Source organism: Pituophis catenifer, unplaced genomic scaffold (assembly GCF_029215685.1).
Source record: "Pituophis catenifer annectens isolate HBS135680 unplaced genomic scaffold, rPitCat1.0.hap2 SCAF_2, whole genome shotgun sequence".
Classification (NCBI taxonomy): domain Eukaryota; kingdom Metazoa; phylum Chordata; class Lepidosauria; order Squamata; family Colubridae; genus Pituophis; species Pituophis catenifer.
In genome coordinates, this window is record NW_027256882.1 from 174,971,116 (window position 1) to 174,996,947 (window position 25,832).

A 25,832-nucleotide genomic window follows, 5' to 3' on the forward strand; every position below is an offset into this window, starting at 1 on the left:
ACTTGCCTTATCATATTTCTACTTTTTTGTCTTCACCTACTGGTCCTACTACTTCTCTGGATAGTGGTTTTTTTTTTTTTCCTGAAATATTTCAGGAAATTTTGTTACTTTTCACTGGTCTGAAAGATTTGTTCCTAATAGCTTTTTGTCATTGGCAATATATTATTTTTGCAAAAATTGCAATTCTCTAATTATGTGTATCTAACAATTGGAGAAACAAAATAGAATTATCTACAACTATTTGTAATGTGAAAGGGCCATTTCACACTACACCTCACTGAGAACCATGATACAAAAATTCAGGTTTGAAACAAGGGAACACATACTCAGGGCTTCTCATTACTCTATGGTCATGCTCCTACATAGTAGGAAATTAGAAAACAAGCTACAGTACTGACAATATGTTATGTGAAACTGGGCATGCTCACAACTGCCACCAGCAACTCTAACTGACCAGGTCGCCTTTATCCCAAGATCCAAGTAAATTTGTTAACCTCCAAAGTTTAATAATAATAAAAAAATCATAATACAATAAAATAACACACCCCTCCCTACCCCCAACATCCCACCCTTCTCTGCTGGAGAAAATAAAGGAAAACACTAAAAAGAGAAAGACAAAAGGTTTTTAGTGTCGGAGCCTGAGGCAGTATGGGGCCCATGATTTGGGGGGTGGGACGATGAGGGTGGAGTAGTGGCTGGAGTGGAACTAAAATATTCCTTGCCTTTTCCACCACCCTAGAGAATAAAGTGGTTACCACAATTCCTATAAAACCCAACAGGTACCAGAAGGAGGATAGGGGTGTCTAGGGAGAGCTGCCCCTCTGTGCAACAGGAGGTGCTGTCCCTGCAGTATCCAGGGAATGCTGGTACAAAAAGGAGGACGCTCCTCTCAGGAGAGGCCCCAACTCCTTTCACTGCCTGAAGCGAGGAGCTGGGCATTGTCCCAGCACATTCTACCACCCGGGCTGGATCTCTGCAAGGCTTCGGTCCTTACAGCAACGCGGTGGTGCCCTCAGTTGCTTCTGCCAAAGAGAACGCGGGCCCTGCTTGTTGGTGACCCCTGCAATGCTTCCCCTTTCTGCAGTATCGACAATACAAAAGGAGGAAAAAGAAAATAAAATATTACATCATCTGAAAAATAGTCTGATGCAGGGCCAGCGCCAAGTCCTGGGGGTGGGGGGAGATGCAGCCGCAACTTCTAGGGCTGGGTGCCTCCCCATGCAGAGTGCTAGTCAAGCCAACTGAGTGACCTGGGGCTGCCAGAGTCCCTTACAGTGCAGTATAGTCCAGGAAGGAGAAATCCAGGCATCTTCTAGCCGTCACAACTGCTAGGGAAGACAATTATTACAGGTTAGGAACTAGCCAGCCCATTGCAAAAAGCCCTCCCTGCCCTGTAAACACCCCTAGACAACTTGGTGGCATCCTTCTTCTTCACTTACTCCGACTCCATTGTGGCTGCAGTCTGTGCCTGCTGCAGGGGGAGTGCCACCTTGGGACAACACTGGGTCTGCCGCCCGGATCTTCTTTGGCTCTAATTCCTCCTTAGGCAGGGCTGGGCAATCACCACGCTCTGTCTTGCGTTTCCGCCGCCGCTCTGAGTCTCGGCCTCGCCCACGGGCGACACGCCGCTCTGCTTGCTCCAGCTGGAAAAAGACAAGAATGCAGGGACTGAAAACTAGGCCCTCTCTTGTTATATATATATGTGGCGTCATGTGGTTGTATTTTATAAACACGATAATGTGGCTAAAAGGTATAATTACATACTCAGAAGGGTTGGTGTTTTTTTTTTGTAGTAATTACATATTTCTGACCATCATAGTTGCAGTTCTTGAATAAGAAAAGTATATTGAAGATGCAATCCCCCCATCACAAAATGCTGAAAAAAGAAAGCTTCTATAACCAGAAGAACCTTTGCTCATTTCCCATCTTTCAATTTTCCATCATTTACTGAAGGCTTTAGTATTCCCCTCTATAAGAACACAACAAAAATCTGTGAACATACAGACCCAGATCATAGCTACTGAAAAAATGCTTGATGTGGAATAAAGTAGTCCTTGACTTACAACCACAATTGAACCCAAAAATTCTGCTGCTAAGCAAGACAGTTGTTAAGTGAGTTTTGTCCCATTTTATGACTTTTCTCACCACAGTTGTTAAGTGAATGACTGCAGCTGTTAAATTAGTAATACAGTTGTTAAGTGAATGTGGCTTCCCCACTGACTGCTTGTCAGAAGGTTGCAAAAAGTGATCACATGACCCCAGGACATTCTAACAGTCCTAAATACATGCTAGTTGCATTACGTGAATGTTGATCACGTAAATTTGATCACGCAATCATGGGGATGCTGCACTGGTTGTAAGTGGAAAAAACAGCCATAAGCCACTTTTTTCAGTGCTACTGTAGCTTTCAATGGTCAGTAAACAAATGGTTGTAAGTCGAGGGCTAGCTGTACAGTTAGAAAAAGCAAAGGGCTAGAATGCTGCAATTTTGTTTTTCTTTGACATTTAAAAGATAACTGCTGCAATTACTGAAAAATGGGGGGGGGAATGGACTTTAAAAATCCCAAGTTTTGAAAAATGATCTGCTTGAAAGATCCCTAAGATATCCCTAAAGATGAGTTGTTTCACATTAGCTGTTAGCATACGAATCATCCCCTTTCATATTGTATATCTCAACAGACTTTCACCAAGTCCTCCATACAGATAATATAACTTTTCAATCAAATGATTTCAGCATCGCATAAGTGATGTAAAAAATCTGCATTCAGATTTCCTGGCTTGTATCTCTGTCTCTTACTATAAAGCCATCACACAGGAAGGGAAAAAAACCATTTTCATTTCTGTAGTTGATTGCCACTGTTTTGTGGTAAAGCAGCACACGTATTTACCTTTCCTGTGTGATACCAACTTCCAAAGAATCTTAAAATCTGACTCAGCTCCTGAGATACTAACAAAAGTGGCAAATTTTGTGGCTAAAAATGCTCTACTAGCCTTTTTATTAGAGGCAGCCTTCACACCTTCACAAAGAAGACATGGATACCCACACAAACAAGAACAGCTCAGAGTATTTGCTGAATGACACTCACATCCAGTAGCTGCTGGAATTTGTGAAGCTGAGGAGCGCAAGCAGCCTGTAGCAAGCGCCAAATGCTCTGGCTCTCGTCTAGCGTCACTTCGAGAAGATCCCCTTCCATTAGCAGCTCTTCCAAAGGTAGACGGACGGCATCTGCCAGCTCTAGGACAGGGCCTTGCAGCTGGGGCAGGTAAGAACAAAGCATCTCCAGGTCTGCAAGAGAAGCACAAAGGTACCCCAGGGTAAAGGAACAGCCCAACTTATTTTTTTAAAAAAATCACAGAACGGAATTATCTTCCCACAAACAACTGTTAGACAAGTCTCAACCCAGAGTGATGGGGTGGGGTAGAAGAACAGTACCCAAGTCCATATTTCAACTCTCAGTATTTTCAAGAAAGCAAAGAAAACTGGCCAGTTACTTAAAGACTTAACAATATAGGATCCTACTAGACCAGTACCTGAGGCACAGGAGCTGTTCTTCTCTGGAGTTGTGGCATCTCCGTTCTCTAAGGAAATCTGAGGGAAGGAAGGGAAGAAGTGTGAGGGAAGAGATATGCACATTTTCACATCATGCCCATCAGGACCTACACTGGCTCTTCAGCTAATGGAAGGGGCAGGGACAATGGCTCTTGTCAAGATAAAAGTGGTTTTGTTAATGCAGAACAGGGTGGATAAAAATCAATGATTTTTAAAAAAAAAATAAAAAAAATCAGATTTTTTTATTTAAATTGGATTTATTTTAATAAAAAACTTTTGGGGTAAAAATCTATCATAAGATAGTTTTCTATTTAAGATACATAAATAATTTAGTTTATTCAGCATGAAATGGAGCTTAGTTATGTAGCATGAGGCTGTATATTCTGCAACACTGGAACTATCGGTGAGTCAACAGTGGGTCAAAGGAGTAGCAGAGATGACAGTTGCTCTTTAAAAATTATGATTTAAATCGAGTTGATTTAAATCAAGCCTTTTTACTAGTGATTTAAATCATGATTTAAATTGTGATTTAAATCAACTCAATTTAAATCAAATCCACCCTGATGCAGAATAACAAAAACATTTACTGCATTACACTTAATGGCAGTGACATCGCCAAGACAGATTGGCTGAGCTGCTAAGACAACAAGAAATATTCGGCTCCTTCAGAAATAAAATCAGTGAGCAGCCACTGAGGAGGAAAAAACATAAAACTCTGAAGAAGTCACAAGACTTTGTATAACCTTGGGAAATGAATTAAGGGTACAAAACTCTGTAAATCTACAGAATGGTTTGGGTATTAAGAAATTACGCTAAAAGAGAGCCAGGGTACTGCAGGCTTAAGGTGCCAGGCTAGACTAGAGAAATTCAGGTTCTAGTTCACCTTTAGCCACAGAAATTCCTGTATGACTATGCCAGGCACGTTCTTAGTGCTATCTACCTCACAAGATTGCTGTGATGGAGAGCAAATAAAAAGAGTATTATACAGATCTTGGGCATACACGGAAAAGATGAGATATAAATCTACCAAAGTAATTGATCAGAGAGGAGGCAAGAAAAATGTCCTGGTGTTTAAGAATATAAACTGTAGACTAAGGGGGAAGAGTCAAGAAAGAGCGTTTAAAAGAAAGCAGAACCAAGTAAACAGTGCTCTGAGAAACTAGCAGGCAAGGAGCTTATTTAAAAAAAAAAAGGGCAGAGATCAAGATGCCTACGTGCCTCCGAGAGGAGAGAATTGGTCTGAGAGGCAGGAAGTGCTGGATTTTGAGAAATTTTGCCAATGGCAATTTCTATTATGAAGGAAATAATGTGGCCAGCACAGTGAGGGCAGAATAATTGCAAGACTGTGTGTCTGTGGGGGCCCATGTATGTTTATTGGCTTTATGAGCTCAACTAACTTGTTGAGATGGGCAGTTAGTAGTAGTCTTCAACTTACAACCACAATTGATAGAGACAATTGAGTTTTGCCTCTTTTTATGATCTTTCTTGCTACATTTGTTAAGTGAATCACTGCAGCTGTTAAGTTAGTAACATGGCTGTTAAGTGACTCTGGCTTCCCCACTGACTTTGCTTGTCAGAAGTTTGCAAAAGGTGATCACATAACCCCAGGACACTGCAACCGTCATAAATATGAGTCAGTTGTCAAGCGTCACATGATCATGGGGGAATGCTGCAATGGTTGTAAGTGGGAGAAACAGTCAGAAGGCACTTTTTTCAGTGCTGTTGTAATGGTCACTAAATGAACTGTTGTAAGTCGAGGGCTATCTGTATAGACATCAAATAAATAACTCAACCAATTAATTGACTTGAAGTACAGATACAATGTTTTATATTATAAGCACAATGCAGGAGTGGTGAGAGAAGTCTCCTTACCCTGTTTCCCCTACAATAAATGCTTTTGTAAAAGGAAATGAATAGTTGTTTCAAATCTCTCGGGTTCTTTCATTATTTTTTCAAAAAATCCAAACACAGCAGACAGACTAACTTCTGCGAAGGGTTCACACTGCAAGGCCCTGCCTCAAATTCTGTCCTCAGGAAACATGCGTGACAAACCTGGCACCTGCCTTCCCTTCCCCTTGGAGAGGACTAGCCAGGCCGGAAGAAAGCTCATCTCCTCCACTCACCCTTGTTTGTTCGTTGCAGCTGCTCTCTTTGAGTGCACCTGCGTCCTTGGCCGAGTCCCCAAGCAGTCGCTGCCGTAGCTCAGCTAAACGTCCCAAGGCAGCAACTACATCGGAGGAGCTTAGGAGCTGGCGAGCGCGGTCCTGCCACATAATGGCACGCTCAGTCAAGCATTGGAGGGCTTCTCCCTCAGGCAGCCGGACAGGAAGTTTCTGCAGAGCCACCAGTAAAGCCAGGATTGTCTCCAGGCGCGGCCGGCGGGACCTCTGGCATAGAGGACACAGGAATTTTGCTTCCCACTCCCACCATGCTGGAGAAGGCCGGGGATTGCCCAGGCGAGGCCAAGCTGCACAAGTGGTGTGGAACCAGTCCTGACACAGTTCACACTGCAACATAGCAGGGCTGGGAGGCTGGGAACACACACAGTACTGGGTCCCAGAAGGACTATGGATGGATGGCACAGGCTTCTGGGTATTTGACTGGCGTAGGCGTAGGATCCCTGCTTTCTCCTTCTGTTCGCCTTCTTTGAAGACCAAGATCTGCCGGCATAAAATGAATGGTTGTGATTCTCTGGGCGCTTTTGACCCAACAAAGCACACACTACTTTTTCTCTGGTCTGTTTTGTATTATATATATTTTTTATATTGTTTGGTGTATTGCGAGCTGCGTGTCATCAAGTAAAATACACAACTACAAACAAGCAATTAGGAATCAGTGAGATCTGTAACCTCATCTCCCAATTCTTCCATCTGTGTGACTCTCCTAACACCAATCTCTGCTCTGTGTGCAGTTTTGCCTCAATCCTTTAAATTTCATTGAGGGCTGCATTAGGGTTGTGTTTGACTTGGGGGGGGGGGGCGGACTGGGCATGGCCAGCTTGACGTCCTGCAGCCATCTGCCAGCAAAGACGGAGTGGCCTTCCCAGGCTCCATTTTCAGCTGCGATGGCCTCCTGCGCAGCCCTCCCGGGCTGAGTTTTCATTGGCAGAGGCACCGTGGGCTGATCCTTCGCTGTTTCCAGGGCGGCTCCACAGGCCAGATCTAAGCACCCCATGCCTCGAGTTTGACATCCCTGCTTTAAAGCCTTACAAATAGTTCTTGCAAATTTTTTAGCCGAATTCTGCCCTCACCAGTATTTACAGCTTGACCGTTTTATCAGGTTAAAAGCATTTTGTCTCAAGATGACTAATCCGGCTAAACTAGAATAGCACAACCAAGAATTAAAAAATCCTGCATTGTGTTAGTCACAGCAGCACCCTCGCGTTTCCTAAGCCAGCTACTCACAACAGAGCCGGGGTCCCTGAGGTCCTGTGCTGAGAGGCCCAGTCTCTCTGTGTCAGAATTGTAGAGGCCTGGCTCCTTCTCCCGCTGCCATTTAGTGCGTTTGACGCTATCGGAGTCAGCATCAGCACACGGGCACAGCACCTGACAGAGACATTGAAGAATGAAGCTTTTTGCCTCTGAGGTGAGGCTTTAAATCCCCATCGTTAGCGGTTCCAAAAACACCTCCTAACCTCAAGCAACGTGTAACAGGAGTTCTTTTTGAGAAAGGTCTTGGAGGCCTTTTCCCGCCAGGAATGAGCAGTAACCACTTGTACTTCCAAGTGATGCAACTCCTCCAAGTGCACTGGCAAATCTCTACCCACAGCCACAAGGCCCTCCAGGTCATCCAGACAGGGATAATGGTCTCCATTCTGTGAAGAGGACACAAGATAGACTAGAGTACTCTAGAGTTGAAGCAGCAAGCTCACGTTCCACTGCCCCCGGCCCAGGGCTACAGCCCACCTGGATCTCCTCCACATCAGCAATCCAAGCCTGTGCTTTAGACAGTGCCTCCTTGAGCGACAGGATATTGGGTAAGTGCACTGGGATGTTCTCTGCCTCCTTGATGATGGCCTCCAGCGTAGCTGGCGAATGCTTCTGCCTGCAAGTAATCAGGGATGGGCAGGATTGTCAAATAAATTGTCACGGGGCGTCTCTACAAAGCGATGACTGGCTAAATTGGTATGAACCCTCCTCTAGGAGCCAGAGACTCCCCACGACTTAAGCTTACCTAGCCTCTAGGCACATTTGCGCTTTTTCCTCCCAACGCTGAGCAATAGTGAGCAACTCCTGCAACTCAGCCATCGCCTTATCCACAGCAGGACTAGGGGCAACTCCACAGCCAGAGGTGATGAGTGCTCTCATGACAGATAGCGTAACCTTATCCTGGGGTGAACGTAGAGTCTGCTTGACCTCCTCCAGCCAGACTGCCTGCTGCACCTGCCTCTCTAGCAGCTCCATCTCTGGCACCTCAACCCCTAATCGTGTTCCTTGTGCCAGTAGTTTGTGCAGCTCTGGGGAATTGCCTGAAAGATCTTGTAGGGCCTCTTGAACTTCCACCTGGAAAGCTTCCACCTTCTCCAACACATCCTAGAAAATGACACATGGCAATCACAGCCAACCCACTTGTGCAACCAGTGTGCCACCCAGACACAGTACTAATTCTTCCCTTTATTGTGATCATCAATAATCATACCATAACTCTCTGTTGCTCACCTGGACCTCCTTTATCTGGTGCATGACACAGGGCAAGTTTGTCATTTGCTCTAGGAAGGCACGTAATTCCTCTACTGTCATATGGACTGATGACTCTCTGTAAGTAAGGAGGGAAAAAGTGGAAGATGTTTCATTATAATTCCAGAAAATAAATCTCAAAAACAGCTTGACATGAAAATACCAAACAGATAAAGAGAACACCATTACATATGAGAAAAGACTTCCTGAAAAGTATAATTATCTACCAGAAAACAAAAGCAAAAAAGCTAGTCTAAAAAGGGGGTAAAAGGCTTCATGGGATGATTTAAAAGGAGGGAAAGGCATCTTGTCTTATCGATACAATTCTACTTAAAACCGACTCTCTGCACTCACTCTGTTTCTTGGATACTTATCAGACCCAGGGCCTCTGAGACACACTTCTCCGCTTCACTCAGACAGGTTTTGAGCCGATGAAGAAGTTCATTCTCAGGGAAGTTCCTCTCACGTGCCTCTGATTCCAGGGCACGCAACTCCTCCAAGGCTGTAAAAAGCACAGAACATTGTAGCATCCAGGCCCATTGGATTGGTCCAGCTACTCTCGACTCTCCCGGAAAAAGTGAGGCTTTTGAGTTTTATAAATGACAGTCATCTGGCCCTCAGTTACTTCATTATTCCTCCCATTCCAGACTTAGTAGTTCCATTTCATCCAGAAGCCTCTTTCTAGGACTCAATGCTGCCATCTCCACTCCAATCTCCCAAACCTATAATCCAATAAGGATTCAAATTCTCCACACAACATGCCTGAACAAATGTGATAGCAATACACTAAGACCTCAGGGATTGACTTCTTAAAAGACCCCAAAATCAAGGAGCGCATGGGTGGACCACCTACTTCTTTTACGTCCATCTTCCACTTCCAAAGCAATGCGAACTTTGTTGGCCCATGTGTCAAAGCATTCAGCTCGGACCTTCAATTTATGTAACATGGCTGGGAGTTCATCCAGAGTATACCGATACCTGAATGAGGAAGGACATTCAGAGCAGAAAAACGGTAAATGTATTTCAGTTGGTCCCACAAGCAATGCCTTTTCCCAACAATAGCTTGTGTTCATATTGTATTAAACTACAGAGGTATGCAACAGTTCATTTAGTGACCAAAGTTATAACTGCACCGAAAAAGGTACATGACCATTGTAGCATCCCAATGGTCATGTGATCAAACTTCAGACACTTGGCAATTGATTCATATTTATGATGGTTGCAGTGTCCTGGGATCATGTGATCCCCTTTTGCAACTTTCTGACCACCAATGTCAATGGCGAAGCCAGATTCATTTAACTGTGTTTCTAACTTAACAACTGCAATGATTCACTTAACAACTATGGCAAGAAGAGTCGTAAAATAGGGCAAAACTCACAACAACTGTCTCACTTAGCAATAGAAATTTTGGGCTCACTTGGGGTCATATGTCGAGGACTACCTGTAATTGGTTTCTCAAATAAACATACATTAGGACAGCCCTTCCCAAATTATTCTGGACCAACTTCATTAAGGAGGATGATTCTCTTTAACTAGCCCATTATGAATAAAGGAGACTCCTGTAGCCTCAGGGTCTCCAAGTCTAGCCATGGTCTTGCTGGCTGAAGACTACAACTGCTTCAGAATTTTATTGGGGTTAGGAGACACAATATACAAGTAAGATCATGCTTATAGGTTCAAAATGATCAATATGCTAATAATCCTGTTACAGCTCTCTTCTAGGCTGATACCACTGGGGTTCTTTCTCAGTGGATGAAGGTTGTGGAGGTCCGAAATGGGAAAACAGTTTTCAATTTAACCAAGCAAAATGTTGCTGTTGTTGAGTTTCGGAATCCCCTGACCTTCGGGATTCTTTACCTCTTGTCCTGGATAGGGTTAAAGGTAAAGGTAAACGTTCCCCTCGCACATATGTGCTAGTTGTTCCCGACTCTAGGGGGCGGTGTTCATCTCCATTTCAAAGCTGAAGAGACAGCGCTGTCCGAAGACATCTCTGTGGTCATGTGGCTGGCATGACTAAACGCCAAAGGTGCACGGAACGCTGTTACCTTCCCACCAAAGGTGGTCCCTATTTTTCTACTTGCATTTTTTACGTGCTTTCGAACTGCTAGGTTGGCAGAAGCTGGGATAAGTAACCCCATTACACGGCACTAGGGATTTGAACCACTGAACTGCCAACCTTTCGATCGACAAGCTCAGCGTCTTAGCCACTGAGCCACCGCGTCCCTTGGATAGGGTTACACTCCCTCAAAAAAGAAGTATTACTGCACAATGTATCGGCCTCTTGGATCCTCAACTCCTGCTGAGGTGGCAGACATGGCTGGAGAATTTTTGCATAAATTCTCTTACACATCAATTGCACCCATTTCTGGAATGGGAGGCTTGCTCAATTCATGCCCTAGGCTACTCATATTTGGGTTACTGCACTGCACTCTACATGAGGCTGTCCTTGAAATAACGGCTGTGGCCAGGGGGGCTTTCTATCAGGTTCACCTGATCTCCCAGTTGCGTCTCTTTCTGGATCGGGACGCTCTGCGCACAGTCACTCACACCCTCGTCACTTCCCGTCTGGACTATTGTAATGCTCTCTACATAGGGCTCCCCTTGAGGAGTACCCGGAGGCTCCAGCTGGCCCAGAATGCAGCCGTGCAAGGAATAATGGGGCGACTCGTCGCTCCCATGTAACACCTTTCTTGCGCGAGCTGAACTGGCTCCCAGTGGTCTTCTGGGTGCGTTTCAAGGTGTTGGTTACCACCTTTAAAGCGCTCCATGGCTTAGGACCTGGTTATCTATAGGACCGCATTCTGCCATCGATTGTCTCCCACCGACCAATACGCTCCCCTAGAGAGGACTCCTCAGGGTGCCGTCGGCCAAACAATGTAGGCTGGTGACCCCCAGGGGGAGAGCCTTCTCTGTGGGGGGCCCCGGCCCTATGGAATGAACTGCCCCCGGACATACAAAGGATCCCCGACCTCCGCGCCTTTCGTCGTGCTCTAAAGACCCTATTATTCCAGCAAGCTGGTCTGACGGGATAAAGGATTTTAAATTGGGTTTTGATAGGGGTTTTAAAATGATTTTAGTTGGGTGTTTTAAATTCGGCCAATGATTGAATTATTTTAATTAAGTTTTTAAATTTTGCTGTATATTGTTTTTTACCATGCTGTTCACCTCCCTGAGTCCTTCGGGAGAAGGGCGGTATATAAATATAATAAACTAACTAACTAAACTAACTAACCTGGAATCTGCAAATGGTCGAAAGTGCAGCTGTGTAAATAGGTATGGCACACCTTAGAACAGGGGTCCCCAACCTCCCAGTCCATGGACTGGCAACAGGCTGCGGCATACCAGAAATTGGGCCGTGCAAACAAGCAAAGCCCCATCTGTAGGATGCAGGCAGCACACAAAATCACAGCTCCTCTGGTCAGTGTAAAAGCTTATCTCCACAGAACCGGTCCCTGGTGCTCAAAAGGTTGAGGGCCACTGCCTTAGTACATCGTAAGGTTGCAAGCTGCATTGTCTTGCTATCATAAGATGAGCATAATTCAGGGTATGGGTTATCTCCGATGAAGCCTTCATTGCATAGGTTTGGGTTATTTGTGGGATCCAGTTATCTTTGCTTGGCCCATGAGATCCAGCAGGTTCAGATCCCTTCTATGAAGCAGTATCTCCTGACAGAACTAAGCAGGTAGATGTTCTCTGTTGCAGTACCTATCTTGTAAAATGTTCCCCCCGTGGTTCAGATGAACTCTACCCAGAACCCAGGATGAGCTTCTCTAGAGAGATCCTACATGAGATATGTTGATCTCAGTTAATTCCGTTGTTTTGTTATTCAAATTGTACTCCTTTCCGTTCTATGCTTATGGTACTGTATTGTATTTTCTAGTTCCTTTTTTATGCTCCTACAAATTGTAAGCCACCCTAAGTACCATTTTGTGAATGGCAGCCATATAAATCTAACTCAATAAGGGACTATATTTTAACTTAAGATGACTCATTGGTGGAATAGCCCGTTTCTACTCACCTGAGGTACTGCCTGCTACTCGGGCACTTGCAGAGGTCATTGATGTGGTAAAGGCAGACAAGACAATTTGGACAATCATTGCAAGCCAGCGCTGACAGAAAACAGGTTGTCTTGCATTTGTCACATTGGCGCTCATCATCTGGAAGCAACTCAAACGCCTCTCGCTCTGCTTCAGTGATTCCCTGGGGCAGCAGAGAAAATTGATGAGCGGCTTGATCATTCCCAACTAATCCTGGCTTCGGACAGTATTCACTTGCCATGTCAACCCACCTTGTCAAGGAGAGCCTTTCGCAATTTACGCTCCTCCTGGACCAAGATAAACATCTCCTTGTGTACAGCAGCAGCCAAGTTCAAGTCCAACTTTTCAGGGCAAGCAGCCATTTTGCAGATAAGCTCCTCATGAGAGAAGACACAGTAACGGCGAAGGCGCCGATAGTGCTCAATGCACTGGCGACCAGCTGGCAGCTGAACATGAGGCAGAGGGGGAAAAAGAAATCTAGAAGTATATGAAGAATTCTGATCCCATGCACGACTTTTACAGCTGAGAACTATGAACTGCAAACCTGATTCTCCGTTCCTAACTCCTCTTCTGTGTTACTTTTAACACAGCCTTTTAAAGAATTATGCAAGCAAACACGAGAAATTCCTGCTGGTTATAAACTTACCCAGTCAGCAGTGCAAAAGTTAACTGCTTCGGCAAAGTTGTAGCCCTGATTGAAGCCACTGTGATAAGCTCTAGGAAAGGTAATTACAAACTCTCCAGCACACTGATTGGTCCGGACGACCTACCGAAGAGAAGAGAAACTATGAAAGCAGGGAGTATACCTAGAGAAGGAAAAGGTACACCCAAGCATGTAAAGATGACTCACCGGGACGCCATGAGCCATGAGTGTATTAGGGTTCATGAGTGTCACCAACTGGTGCAACAGGTCTGGCTGGCTCTCAAAAAGCTCTGGGGTCAGTTTCTTCATAACATCTTCCAGATGTTCAGCTGCAAAGGATGGGACCCCATACCAAGTCTTAGGTTCACCCCTAAAAAAATAAGCTTGTTGAGAATACAGTCCAACAAAGGGAGAGAAAACTGAAACACTGTCATAGGAAGATAATGGGATGATTCTTTCTGAACACTTGGTTTTAATGGAGAGTTCAATTACAGTCCCCTTTAATCAGAAGGGAGCAATTTTTTGCAATTCAGAGCCTTAAAGGTCTCGAGGGCTTGCCACCAAATGACAGGAATGCAATAAGGGTCATTAAGGAATATAGATGTGATGCTGAAGAGCCACATACTTTAAAAGGTCCAGTCGTGTAATGCTATACAAAATGTCATTAAATACAAACTTTCTTTCATTAGTCTTCTATTTCAATTCTTCTCTTGCACAAATAAAAAATAATTGCAGTTTTGAAGTGTAACTATTTTAATAAGAACTGGTATGCTATTTCCATTTGTGGAAACCATTATCACAACAGGTAGTCCTCGACTTACAACCACAATTGAGCCCAACATTTCTGTTGTTAAGCAAGACAGTTGTTAAATGAGCTTTGCCCCATTTTATGACTTTTCTTCTGTTAACAGTTAAGTGAATCACTACAGTTATTTAGTAACATGACTGTTAAATGAATCTGGCTTCTCCATTGACTTTACTTGTCAGATGGTTGCAAAAGGGGATCACATGACCCCAGGACATGGTAACCATCATAAATATGAGCCAGTTGCCAAGAATTTGAATTTTGATCACATGACCATGGGGATGCGACAACAGTCGTTAAGTATGAAAATTTATCATAAGTCACTTTTTCCAGTGCTGTTGTAACTTGGGTCACTAAACGAATTGTTGTAAGTCGAGGACTATCGGTACTTCACTATCAAAAAACTGCTCTAGATGGCAGATTGTTTCCCTCCCTCCTGAAGTCTCACCAATGGAGGTAGTTAATAGAGTAACTCCAGTGATCCTCGATGTGCCAGCAGAAAGCAGAGAACACCATGCCCACGTAGAGCCATGGTACCTTCATGCCTGAAATATCAGCATTGATGTGGCATAGCACCGATTGCTTCAGCACTGGCATCACATTGAGGTTCCAGCCACTGGCTGCATACTCCTGGCAAGGCAAGGCAAAGCAAAGGATAAGGATAAGAAAGCAGATAGGGCCAACCACAGTCGGTCAGCCTTGAGGGGCAGAACAAGAAGCTCCAAACATAGGGAAAGGGAGACCTCTGCCTTCAAAGGGAACATACTTCTTCCTCTGGAGAGAGTTGCCTTTTTCCATCATTGATGGGGAAACCACTTCCAAATTCTTTGGAATGAATGTCAGCCCCATATTCCACCGTCACATCTTCCTCAATGCTATTCACCAAGCGCCAGAACTCCTTTTCTACAAGCTCTGTTGGCACCATCTGGGGAAGGAAGTAGGAGAGGCAGTCAGGACTATGCACTCTATATCCTCAGTTATAGGATACTAGAAACACGTATGATGAAATTGCCAAGAATGGGATGTACGGTGGAGGTTAAGAACAAAAAGCCTTGATAGTACAGGGGTTTAGTGTACCCTGTTATTAACACAGCTGCCTGCAATTTCTGCTGGTTCGAATCTCTCCAAGGCTCAAGGTTGACTCAGCCTTCCATCCTTTCTAAGGTAGGTGAAATGAGGACCCAGTTTGTGGGGGCAATAAGCTGACTTTGTATAAAATATACAAAAGAATGAAGGCTATTGCTTAAAGCATTGTAAGCCGCCCTGAGTCTCCGGAGAAGGGCGGCATATAAATCAAATTAAAAAAAAAGATCCAGATTCCTGTCCACACTTAACCAGAACTGATTTATCACTTTCGGTCAGCCCACCCACCTCACATGGCTTACTGCTGATAAAATTAAGAGATTGTTGTGCGTAAATACCCTGAGAGTCTCTGGAGGAAAGATGGGTTATTAACACAATAAATAAAACCATGGTTGGTACTATTTGTCTGTGCTCACAGCGAAAGAAGCAGAACTCACATGGACCGGCATGTTGAAGTAGTCGGCTTTGAAAGAATCTGCCATCTCCCCAAAGCTCTGTAGTGTGTATTCCCGAGTGGCTTGCTCAAAGCCAAAAGCCTCTGGGGGACGCTTACACTCCTGGGAAAAGAAAAAACAAGGAAAACATGAGAGAGGAATCACAAGTAAGGAATTATTTTTTCCCACCCATACTACAATAAATGGAGTCCATGTTATGCATTTGAATAATTGTGTGATCAATAGTTCAAATCTAATTCTCGGATCTCTCAATAGCTGATCAAGTTCAAACCCAGATGTTCTGGTGAGGCAAGAATGTTCCTCTGGGTTTGTCAAGGGTAAATAAAGCTTCCTTACCGCCATGACACATTTGGGACATCTCCAGACACCTTTAGGAATCTCAGGTAAAGGAGGCAAGAGGCAGAAGATGTGATAGTTGTCATCACAGCCATCACATAACAACAGCTTGTCATCCTCATCTCCCCGGGTACATATCCGACAAACATAAGATTCAATCTAAAAGAGGAGGAAGTATAAGAAATGCTGTTTTACACACAAAAGCAAATACCTCTTGTTTTGTTCAATATTTTTGTGAGGTGCCTTCAAGTGTTGACTCCTAATGACTCTCTACAGGGGTTTTAAATATACCCCGTGATTTCTTTTTCCAGGCAATGACAACTTCAAAGGACAAGCAAAAATTCAGCAGAATTATTATTTCCTTTCATGCATTTTTTAAGGAGGCAGGCGGCTATGGATGTTATCCCAGAGCTCACAATTACCAGCTAATAATTTTCATTGGCCAGTCTATATTACTGATAGTGATGGAGGGGTGGGGGTGGAAACAATTTTTACCAAAAATAAGAGAGCAGAACTTAACTGAAGTGAGAACTTACAAACTGAGTGTTGTGATTGCGACGGAGGCGCATGGTCATTTTGGTGCAGGGTTCTGGACTGTGCCTCAACTCTTCTTTCATTTTTGCATAGCCTCGGGGTGAAGTGGGTTCCAGCTTCACCTCTGAAACAGGAGCTTCCTCTTTTACTATCACTGTTGGGGGGCACTCAGGCATCTCCTTGTCTATATTAAGAAGACATAAACTTAGAACTAAGAGAACAAACTTCTCCTTGGGCTCCCTAATTGTGCAGCTAGCCCTCCATTCCCACCTTTCTTGCGCATGTTCTTGTCCTTGGCTACAAGCCCCAGTCCCAGCATTTTAGGACCAGCACCATAAATCTGCAGCTTCTTCAATTCTGGGTTCTTCTCAATGTCTTCCTCTGTTGGCTCTGGCTGCAAGAAAGATAGTTAGGACGGAATGACAATATGAAGACATGAATTTTAAAATCATGTTTCAAAGATTCTCAGAAAGCAGCAGCAGCAGCAGCAGCAGAGGGAGGAAAAGAAACAAAGAATAAATTGAGTCCCAGAGAAAGGAGAACTAATTTCAGAAAGACAATTGGTTAATGATAGACATTGCTGAGGTCGTGATTGAACACCTATGACAGAAATGTCATCTTGTTTCGGAGCAAGCCTCTGGCTGGATACACCAACAAGGTGAGACTGTCCTAGAATGCATTGCACACTGAAATAAAACAGTGCACATTGAGACATTTAAGACACATCTCCTGCTGGACGGAGTCTGAGGACTTCTAGCCACGAAGCAGGACAAATAAGTGGAGTGAAAGAGAGGCAGCAGAGGTGGACAGAACAGGAACAGTACCCATGCTTGATGTGCTTGCTCCGGTAACAGAGCTGGGGAACTCGCAGGTTCAGGGTATGAGTCGGATTCCTGCAAGAGGGCGACAAAATGTGTGGGGTGTGGGGATCAACAAGGCTCTAGGAGTAGTAGAAAGGGCATCAAGAGAAATAAAAGGGGAAATCATTATCGGATCATAGTGAAGAAGCCGGATACCATTTCCCCTTAAGTGCCTAGAGTTGCTAAGGATCGAGTGGCATATAAATGTCATGAATTATTATTATTATAAAAAGTATAAGGATTATGGTGTTTTACAACAAGGGAGTTAACAAATGGAAACGTTACAATAACTACAGAATGCATGGGGTTTAGGAAACAACATTTTAAAGATAAGGAGAGAAAGCACAATGACATTTTATTTCCTATTTTAGAGAGGAAGAACAGAAGCATGAGGGAATTCGGGAACAAAGAAAAACTTTAAAAATAACTGCATATTGCCTTTGCTTCCTTTAACATAAATTAATCAGATACTTAATATAGAGTTTGGTAAGCTTTTCAGTAAAAGCTTTTGTAGAAAAGATTGGGATTCTAATTCACTTTCATGACTTGGGGTATGGAATGATGGAATTAGGGGTTACAGATAAGTTTCAGATTTTATGGTGAGGATGCCCATATGAAATACATACTTGTTTTTTTCTAATTTGGAAAGAAGAATTCTGTCTCCCTCATTCAGTCTTTTACTGGAAATACACATGGAGACTAAGCTCCAGCTGCACATTCCTAGCAAGAGACTTGACATTCTACTCAACCTTGGAAAACCACTTACTAATTGTTTGGAATAATTTAAACAAAATGCAGGACTGTATCTTTATCTGACCTTTGAAGGCCTTTGTCTACAGCCTTGAATTTTATCAAAAGACTTTTACCCATATAATTAAAAGATTCAATGTTTCCTTAAACTGATGCAAAATTGATAGTCATGCTTTTTTCCTTTAAAAACAAATACAGAGCCATAAGCTCTTACATTCTTCAAACATTTAACGAATAGCAACTAATCAAAAAGGCTTACAACTAAATTGTTAAACTATAAATACAAGTAAGAAAGGGGAAACAGCATTCATTATGCAAAAAACAAAAACAAAAACAAAACTTTATATATTCCAGGCTTTTATCCACCATGGTGTTACTTAAGTTTGTGAAGATCAACTTGATCCTGAAAGTGAAGTGAAATGCCAGGTGCCACATGTGACAAAATCTTGTTTTGATTAACATTTAATATGGAATTATTTATATTTTATTCAATGTTTATATCACTTGCTGAAATCTCTTTGTAATTAAGAAAATCAAACAAACAAAACCACGTTAAAACCAGAAACAATGAATGTGTGTGTATTAATTCTTCAACAATTAAAAACCTATTGAAAAATGCTGGTTTTAAATGCCTTTTTAACAAAACAATGAAGAGGTTAGTCCTTCCATTCAATAGTGAGCACGTTATAGGTTTAGAGAGGTGGACTTCCAGGGAAGAAATGGCAAACTGAAAGAGAGGATTTTGGATTTCCCACAAGCACTCCAGATAGTTACTCCTTCCAAGGGGACTGCATGACAGTAGGCTCTGATGGGTTTAGAAAATATGGGAATAGCCATCTTGCTCAACTCAGGGTTGGTGCCTTTGAAAGGACACTAAGTTCACATACTTGCTGTTGTTTTGAATATTTAAAAAAATATGATAAGATACGATTTTGAAGGTTGGATGCTAGAGGAAACGTAAGAGAACTAAAGATTACAATTAAAGGAAAAGAATACTTAAATTTGACTTCTTAATACGGAATGGAGCAAAATAAAGTAACACTAGATGTAATGGAAGATATTTGTGAACAAGGGATCCAGAAGTTAATTTTAAGAATGTCTGCCTCTATAGACACTTTGTTTAAAAGATGTTATGGAAGAGAAACACGTTTTACTGGATAGGACTGAGACTAATTTGAAAGTAGATTTTAAAATGATGCGCTAAAGTAATAATATAGAAGGAAATGCTACACTGGATATACAAACAAAGCTGACTGATGTCTTAACTAATCTTGAAAGCAATCTGGATGACTTTTTTATGTTGAACTTAAAAAGTTTTGTTAAAGTTCTGAAAATTTTTGTGAGAAGGGACAAAGCAAAAATTAGAAGAAATCAAATTCTAGGACACTGTTGAAGGGAACTGAGGGTCAAGATTGTTAACAGTAACAGGAAATAATATAAAATTGGTTATCTGATTAAGGTTAAAATAGATATGGTTTTAAATATTTGCTTACAGATGATAGATATAGAAGAGACCATTTTATATTTAAGAGGTGATAAGTTACCAAAATTGTTTATACTTGTTGTCACAAAGAGGGTAGTCATTTATTTATTTATCTCTTTAATATTTATTTTTTCTATTTTTCTTTTTTTTTTCTTCCTCCACTTTCTATTTTTTCTTTTTATTCTATTCTTTTTAGTTCATATGAGTTTTTATCTTTTTAATTGTAATACAGAGTAAAACTTATTGTTAAAAATAGCTGGAGAATTACACCATTTGAGCTTAAACCCCAGGTCACTATGACAGAAAAGATGAATACTATGCAAATCTCTTCAGATAATTTCAGGGAGCGGGCGGATCATACTAAACTACATGGGACAAACTACATGAAATATATTTAAAATTATTATACCTTATATATTTTTAAAAAACTATCCTGTTGCATTTAAAATCACAATGGTTCTATCCCAAACCTGAGAAAAAATAATGCTTTCCGTTGAGTCAGAGCACGGGGTGTGTACAATTGCCCTCAGAATTATGAACTGGTCCAACCGAAAACAAAATTGTAATTAGGGTTGAAGGTGTGTGAGACACTCACCTCCTGCTGCAGTCGCTTGGCCCGCCGCCCATAGCTGTTGAACTTGGAAGGTTGCACTGACTGGCGCAATGGGATGCTATGAGGCTTATACTCTTTGTCTTTCTCTTCATTATCAAACGGGTGAGTATTGCACTGCTGGGAGAAAGGAATAGCATTAAGACTGAGTAAAGCTTCTCCTGTTGCTCATCACTGGATTAAAAAGCAAGGGCCTAACCAAACTATCCCGTGGCAGAACAAAAGCATGACAAGTTTAGATATGATTTTCCTGGCTAAGCATGAGCCTCTGCCATCTTCCCTAGCAAGCTATTTTCTTCCCAGGGTAGGAAACAATGTCCAAGGGAAGTCTATTTAGAAAGAGGGGTTTTCTTGTACTCTGTGGAGGAAATGTAATATGAAATTAAGTTACGGGAGAACTCTATACTCTGGGTCCCGATACTCACCACCAGGTTAGCACCAGACTGGTACATTTCATATGGGTAGATAATACGCTCATAGTGGGAACGAAGGAGGGAACCAATATTCTTTCCTGATGGATAAGAAAGTCGCTGGGCCACCCGTGCCCATCGGCGATCCTTGCAAATGGCTTCATATCCACCCTCCTCCATCACAATCTAAAAATACAGGAATATTGAAAAACTACAAATTATCAGGTACAATTACATGAACATATACTTTTTTTAAATCAGGTACTTGATTTTCCTTATCCCCGATTCCAAACTAAGACCAACAACTTATTAAGATCCATCAGTGTCACAGATGAATTTTCATTGAATCTGCCAGTGTCAGTAATTAACCCCATTAGCTTGAATACAAAAATGTAACTTTCTCTAATTCTTTTTGGGAAGAATGTAATTATAACTTACTTTACTCAAGCTGTACAAATCAAGGATACGCCTCTCTACATTGGGAATTTTCAGTGCAGAACCTTGAATCTCCCAGAACTTTGCGATCTGGTCTAAATAGTTCAGTTTTACCCTGGTCTGTGCCTGTTAATGGAATAAACTGAAGTTAGCCTTTCTCAAGCCAATAACATATAATGGCTTCCCATTTAACCATACATCTTTCAAATATATCTTCATACCAGCAACACCAAATTTTAATAAAGTTGTAAACAGTATATATTTGCATACTGAACTGGTTTGGGACCTGGGAGATTTCCTGTAACAGGTGCTTTATACAGCTACACGTTATTTATCCCAGGGACCTAGTGGGGGGCGGAGCGGGAAGAGGGGAACTGGGCCGTGCCAAGTCGGCATGCAGATACACACGCAGCTCAACTGCAAGTTGAGCTGTGCACACATACACATGTGCCGACCTGCTGCTCACTTGAGTCAAGCTGTGCACTCACATGTGTACTGGTCTGCAGCCTGGTTGCGGCCACGGCCTGGAAGTGGGTCGTACCCTGGGGGTTGGGGATCCCTGGTCTAAATACCTTAAAAAGATAATATTGTGAGGATAAAATTGGAGAAAAGGATTACAAGGGTATACTGCCTTGAGGAAAGGTAGGAAATTAATTAAAAACATAGGAATACATTCATTCTAAAAAGATGCTGAGTTTCATCATTTTAACAGAAAACAGTTATTCATGGGGATGCAAATTTATTTAAGAGTACTAAGATACACACACTCATTTCATATAAATGCAAGTCAAAAGGCTCATTTTGCAAAAAATCCTGTCAGAAATATAAAAACCTGGATAATTAAACACAACTTGGTGCTCTCTGGTGCTGTTTTCTTGCAGACGTTTCATTACCTAAACTAGGTAACATTATCAGTGCTAGATGAGTGTCTAGAACAGAAGATATTACCTAGTTTACGTAATGAAATGCCTGCAAGAAAACAACCAAGCTCAGAGAGTGCCAAGGACCCTCATTTCAATCCTAAGTACTACTTCGACATAAATCACAAAACCATTTATTTATGCTTGTATAAATAGGCAACCTGACACAATTTTTGAAGTCAATTCTTTCAATGGTAGTCCAACACAACCACTGGACAACAGTTGTTTAAAACTAATGCATTTTGTTTTTTAAATTATATACCACTATATTTTTACATTTATTATTTATTGGTAGCTCCTGGCATTTTTTCTTGTAAAATTGTTTATTTTAATTATCCTGTTAAATGTAAAGAAATGTGAATGGCACTACATTACAATTCTATTATGTCTTCTGCAAAGGACTCACCTCTAGTTCATTGAGCCTCTGTATCCGTGGAGTAAACCGGAAGTTGTCAACTTCCACAGCAAAGGGAGGTTGCCAGTCCTGAGGAAGAAACAGAAAGGCAACATAATTATAATCCCAGCATCATACATTTCGAAGTCTATTTACCAGCTAATAAGAGATCCAACACTTTTTCTAATACATATACACCATAAGAATTAAACCAAAAATCTACCCTCAGTCTAAAAACAGCTCTACAGAATCAGAATTTAATTTCACAGCTAACAGAATATAAATGCAAGAATGGATTACACAAACTACCACAGGACAAACCTGAGACAATGAAAGCCTTTAATTTTGCAGTGAAGCAACCTACTGTATGTGATATTCAGTGCTGAAGAGAGACAGAGACTTAAGTAGGTAAAACTGACATTTGAAGGAAACATAGTGAACACCTCCTAATAAAACAGGAGCACACTAAGCACTGCAAAGCGTTCATCTTTACTGTTTATGTATAGGAAGCCTGAGAAAAGGGAAAGGATAACTTTGATGTCCCTTTAAACAATCTAAAATATTATATCCCAAGGCATTACACATTCAAAATCTACTGTTCTGGTACAAAGGAATCACTTTAAAGATGGAGTAACTATCATCAAGAACTGTTGGAGACAGCAAGACAGAGAAAGGCCACTGAAGCTAAGGTTATTTGTCTAAGTGTGAGAAAGACCACATAGTCTTAAAATAAACTTTACCAGAAGGGAGTCAAATTGACTATGCAAAATTTTGATTTCTAGAAGTTGGAATCACAGTTAGGCCTGGTGAATTTCATGAATGTATATTCTTTCTTGTATTTTTAGTGAAATATTTATTAGTTTGTACTAAAGTGGGTGATTAAGTTGGAAAAGCCTTGGCTTCTCATTTAAGAGCGTTTTCACATGGTGCTAAATTGTATTGTAAATTGTCAAAAGCACAAATATGACAGAATTGTATTTCCTTTTATTAGACATACTGAAATAAATTCACCGTCCAAATCAAAATATAAGTTAGGAAGTGCTAAACAGTCATCCTAGAACTTTCAAGAGAAGGGAAAAATGAAATATTGCTAACAGGACAATACTTTAGCATGATAATACTTAAGACTCACACCAGCAAGACAGGTTCTCCTCCAACTGAATTGTGACAGAAACTTTTGATTTGAAGGCTGCAGACTAACCTGAACTATAATTTACAGCCTACAGAAAAAAGCAAGATTCATTTAAACACTCCATTTGCATTGGGTAAGCAGATGCTAATATTTTGCTGCCCCAATTAAAAATATCACAATGACTTCTCAAAGAGGATTAAAAAGATTGGCAGAAGTGTTTTTTTAATTGGGACCAGAGAGCAAGAGATCTGCTTCAGCATCTTCTGCACTGTAATTGTACAAAAGAAAACCAAGTTCCTCAAATATTTCCTAGTCTTGCGTTCCTTCTTAGACAAAGGTTCTGCAACTGGCAGTCATACTAGATGACCTGTTATTATGAAATAATCAAAAATATTATTAAATGGACTTAAGAAATACAGCAGGAAAAGACTTGGAAAACCTCTTTCCTGCTATACTGAATTAGAATAGGGGGATTTCTTTTCTTCTTTTTTGCCTGCAGCTGAGGCCTAGATGTAGGATGTAGAGGAAAATAGCAGAAATAGGACACAACCCATACAAGTTTTCCAGCGTGGTGAAAGAGCAAGCTGTTCAAAATGGTAACAGCTACATGTCAACACAGGCACCACCATTATCACAGAGACAACAATTTACATGCACAAAACTGTAGAACTTGAGGGTTCAAAACACAAAGCTCTTATATGCCAACTATTCCAAAGAATCCCAGTCCCTGTAGTATACGCTTTACCCTATTTCCCATAATGTATTCAAATCTATATCTGAGTGTTGACTATACCGCACATTATATTTTTACATCACATCAACTGCTTTCAATACCTACGTTCAACTTGTCCTACTACATCATGGGAGGCACCTAAATGATTCAACCCTCATCAATTCCATAAAACAGTCTTTCCCAACTTGGTGCCCTTCAAATGTACTGAACTACCACCATTTCTAGTCAGCAGGGCCTGCTATGTAACTTCTACCACCCACTCTATTTTGTCCGTTGAACCAGGCCTGTGTTCAGTTATTTCTTTTAAGGCATCACAATAGTCTTATTCTTCCTCAGAAACACTGCATTTGTATCAGTCAACTCACTCAATACCGTGACTGTCTCCAGTAACAAATGCACGCAAGAACTCTTTCCCATCTAAGAGACACACTGGTTCAAGTCTGCAACTCTCATCCTGGCACACAAGCTCTCCAATACATTTCCTTCCATCCAATTCATTATGGTCACCAGAAGAGACATCTCTCTTTTTAAAAAGACAAACAAACATCACCAGTACCTGTGAATCACTTACACTAACCCCCAGATCCTGCTCCTGCTTGCCCAGCTGACAGTTTCTCCTAAAACCCAACAGCCTTTGCCGGTACTTACGGCGGGAGGGCGAATCTTGCAGATCCCACTTTTTTCTGCGATGGGTCGGATCTTGGCGATGTAGCCCAGCGGATCGCTGAATTCGGCCCAGCTGGGCTCAAAGACAGGACACTCGGGTGGCGGCAAAAAGTCCTCGGGAGGCAAGAGGGGGTCGGGATCTCCAGCCCAGGACGGGCCACGTTCCATCCACTCGCCTGGCTCTGCGCTCCACAAGCCGCGCTCCGCCTGCTCTGACGCTCGAGGCGGTCGGAGGATTCGATCAGCCCGGGCAGCCCCATCGCCCTGTTCGGCCTTGTCACTCCGGGGAGCCCGCTCACCCTTTACAGTCCGTTCGCTCTTCTCCATCCTGGAGCCGCGCTCTCCCCAGTCCCCATGTTCTCCCCTCTCCCCTGAAAGGCCACGTTCCCCCCTCAAGCCCCGGCTTCCCCTCTCCCCCTTCTCCCCACGGGACACCCAGTCGCCCTGGTCCCCGAGGGGCCCCTTCTCCCCCCAGGCCCCTTGGTCTGGCCCTTCGCTCTGCTCCACCGGCTCCTCTCTGGACTCCATACCCGCCACCGGCTCCTTTGCTCTCTGGGAGGCCCCTCAGGGGGCCATGCCCGGCCCCTCCTCCTCCTCCTCCTCCTCGCTCGAGCACCAGGCCTAACGGGCGGGGGAACTAGGCCGCTCAGCCGGAGCTTTTCTCCCCGGTGCTCGGTTGCTCAGCTTCGCCCCTCTTCCTCTCTGGGATCTCCCGGCACTTTTCCGGGCCCGGAGTCCCTCTTGTTCTCTCCCCTCCCTAAATTCAAGGCCTGCCGGGTCCTCTCGATCTGGCAGCCGCCGCCATTTTGGACTTTCTCAATATCCTCCACAGCCGCTGCCCATCAACAACAAAACGTCTCCCTCCGCCAGCCTCCAAAGGTTCAAAGGAACCTCTTGGAAACGTCACCACAGCGGCTTAGGGTAATCTTTCCGATACAAAGACTGCAACTTCTAAGCCTCATCAAAGACCGCTGATTTACGTTGGAAGCTTTAAAACCAAAATAAAGCCAAATAAAAAAGTCCCTCAGGGCCGAGGCGGAAGGATACAACTAACAAGAGATGTAATCGCTGGAACTTCTTGCGCACGTTTAAAGGGCCGCACCGCGCCTGCGCCAGACGACAGAAAACAGGAAGAGGAGGGAGGAGGAGGGGGGGGAGGGGGAGGAGGATAAGAAGAAGAATTGAATGGGCGGAGCTAATCGTAACACCGCCTATTCGGTTGTCAGAACTACAGCGGGAGCCTCATAGCTGTCAATTGGTTTGGCTCAATTCAGACTTTTCGCTGGGTTTATACACTGCATCGTGGTGCTGATAAAAATC

The 25,832-nt window shown here is 42.8% G+C and overlaps 1 protein-coding gene across 6 annotated transcripts; it reads right to left on the bottom strand.

The window, feature by feature from the left end:
* Window positions 1–607: 607 nt before the first annotated feature.
* Window positions 608–25,408, bottom strand: KDM5C (lysine demethylase 5C). 6 transcript variants are annotated; one of them, XM_070938120.1, is made up of 28 exons: window positions 24,495–25,408; window positions 21,994–22,071; window positions 20,671–20,793; window positions 20,248–20,418; window positions 19,808–19,939; window positions 16,944–17,012; window positions 16,390–16,513; window positions 16,122–16,303; window positions 15,586–15,744; window positions 15,232–15,351; window positions 14,478–14,636; window positions 14,160–14,341; window positions 13,114–13,276; window positions 12,910–13,029; window positions 12,515–12,709; window positions 12,245–12,426; window positions 9,080–9,204; window positions 8,581–8,728; window positions 8,209–8,305; window positions 7,724–8,082; window positions 7,456–7,594; window positions 7,185–7,364; window positions 6,955–7,095; window positions 5,674–6,210; window positions 3,532–3,589; window positions 3,087–3,286; window positions 1,440–1,643; window positions 608–1,328 (listed from the first exon to the last, which is right to left on the bottom strand). In XM_070938120.1, the coding sequence occupies exons 1-28, from the start codon at window positions 25,038–25,040 to the stop codon at window positions 1,320–1,322; spliced, it is 4,902 nt and encodes a 1,633-aa protein (XP_070794221.1). In that variant the 5' UTR covers window positions 25,041–25,408; the 3' UTR covers window positions 608–1,319. The 6 variants fall into 6 exon arrangements, with proteins under 6 accessions (XP_070794221.1, XP_070794220.1, XP_070794219.1 ...); XM_070938119.1 differs by having other exon boundaries at window positions 608–1,325; window positions 19,808–19,942; XM_070938118.1 differs by having other exon boundaries at window positions 19,808–19,942.
* Window positions 25,409–25,832: the final 424 nt, after the last annotated feature.

What these genes read in the sequence shown, in the direction of transcription:
- KDM5C (XM_070938118.1), bottom strand. Translation starts at nt 25,040, where the DNA reads ATGGAGTCCAGAGAGGAGCCGGTGGAGCAGAGCGAAGGGCCAGACCAA. An exon ending in GGAAGATGGACGTAAAAGAA is followed by an intron (nt 8,729 to 9,079) that starts GTAGGTGGTCCA and finishes TGCTTTTTACAG; the next exon opens with CCTTGGAGGAGTTGCGTGCC. An exon ending in AATTCCAGCAGCTACTGGAT is followed by an intron (nt 1,644 to 3,086) that starts GTGAGTGTCATT and finishes GTCTTTTTCCAG; the next exon opens with CTGGAGCAAGCAGAGCGGCG.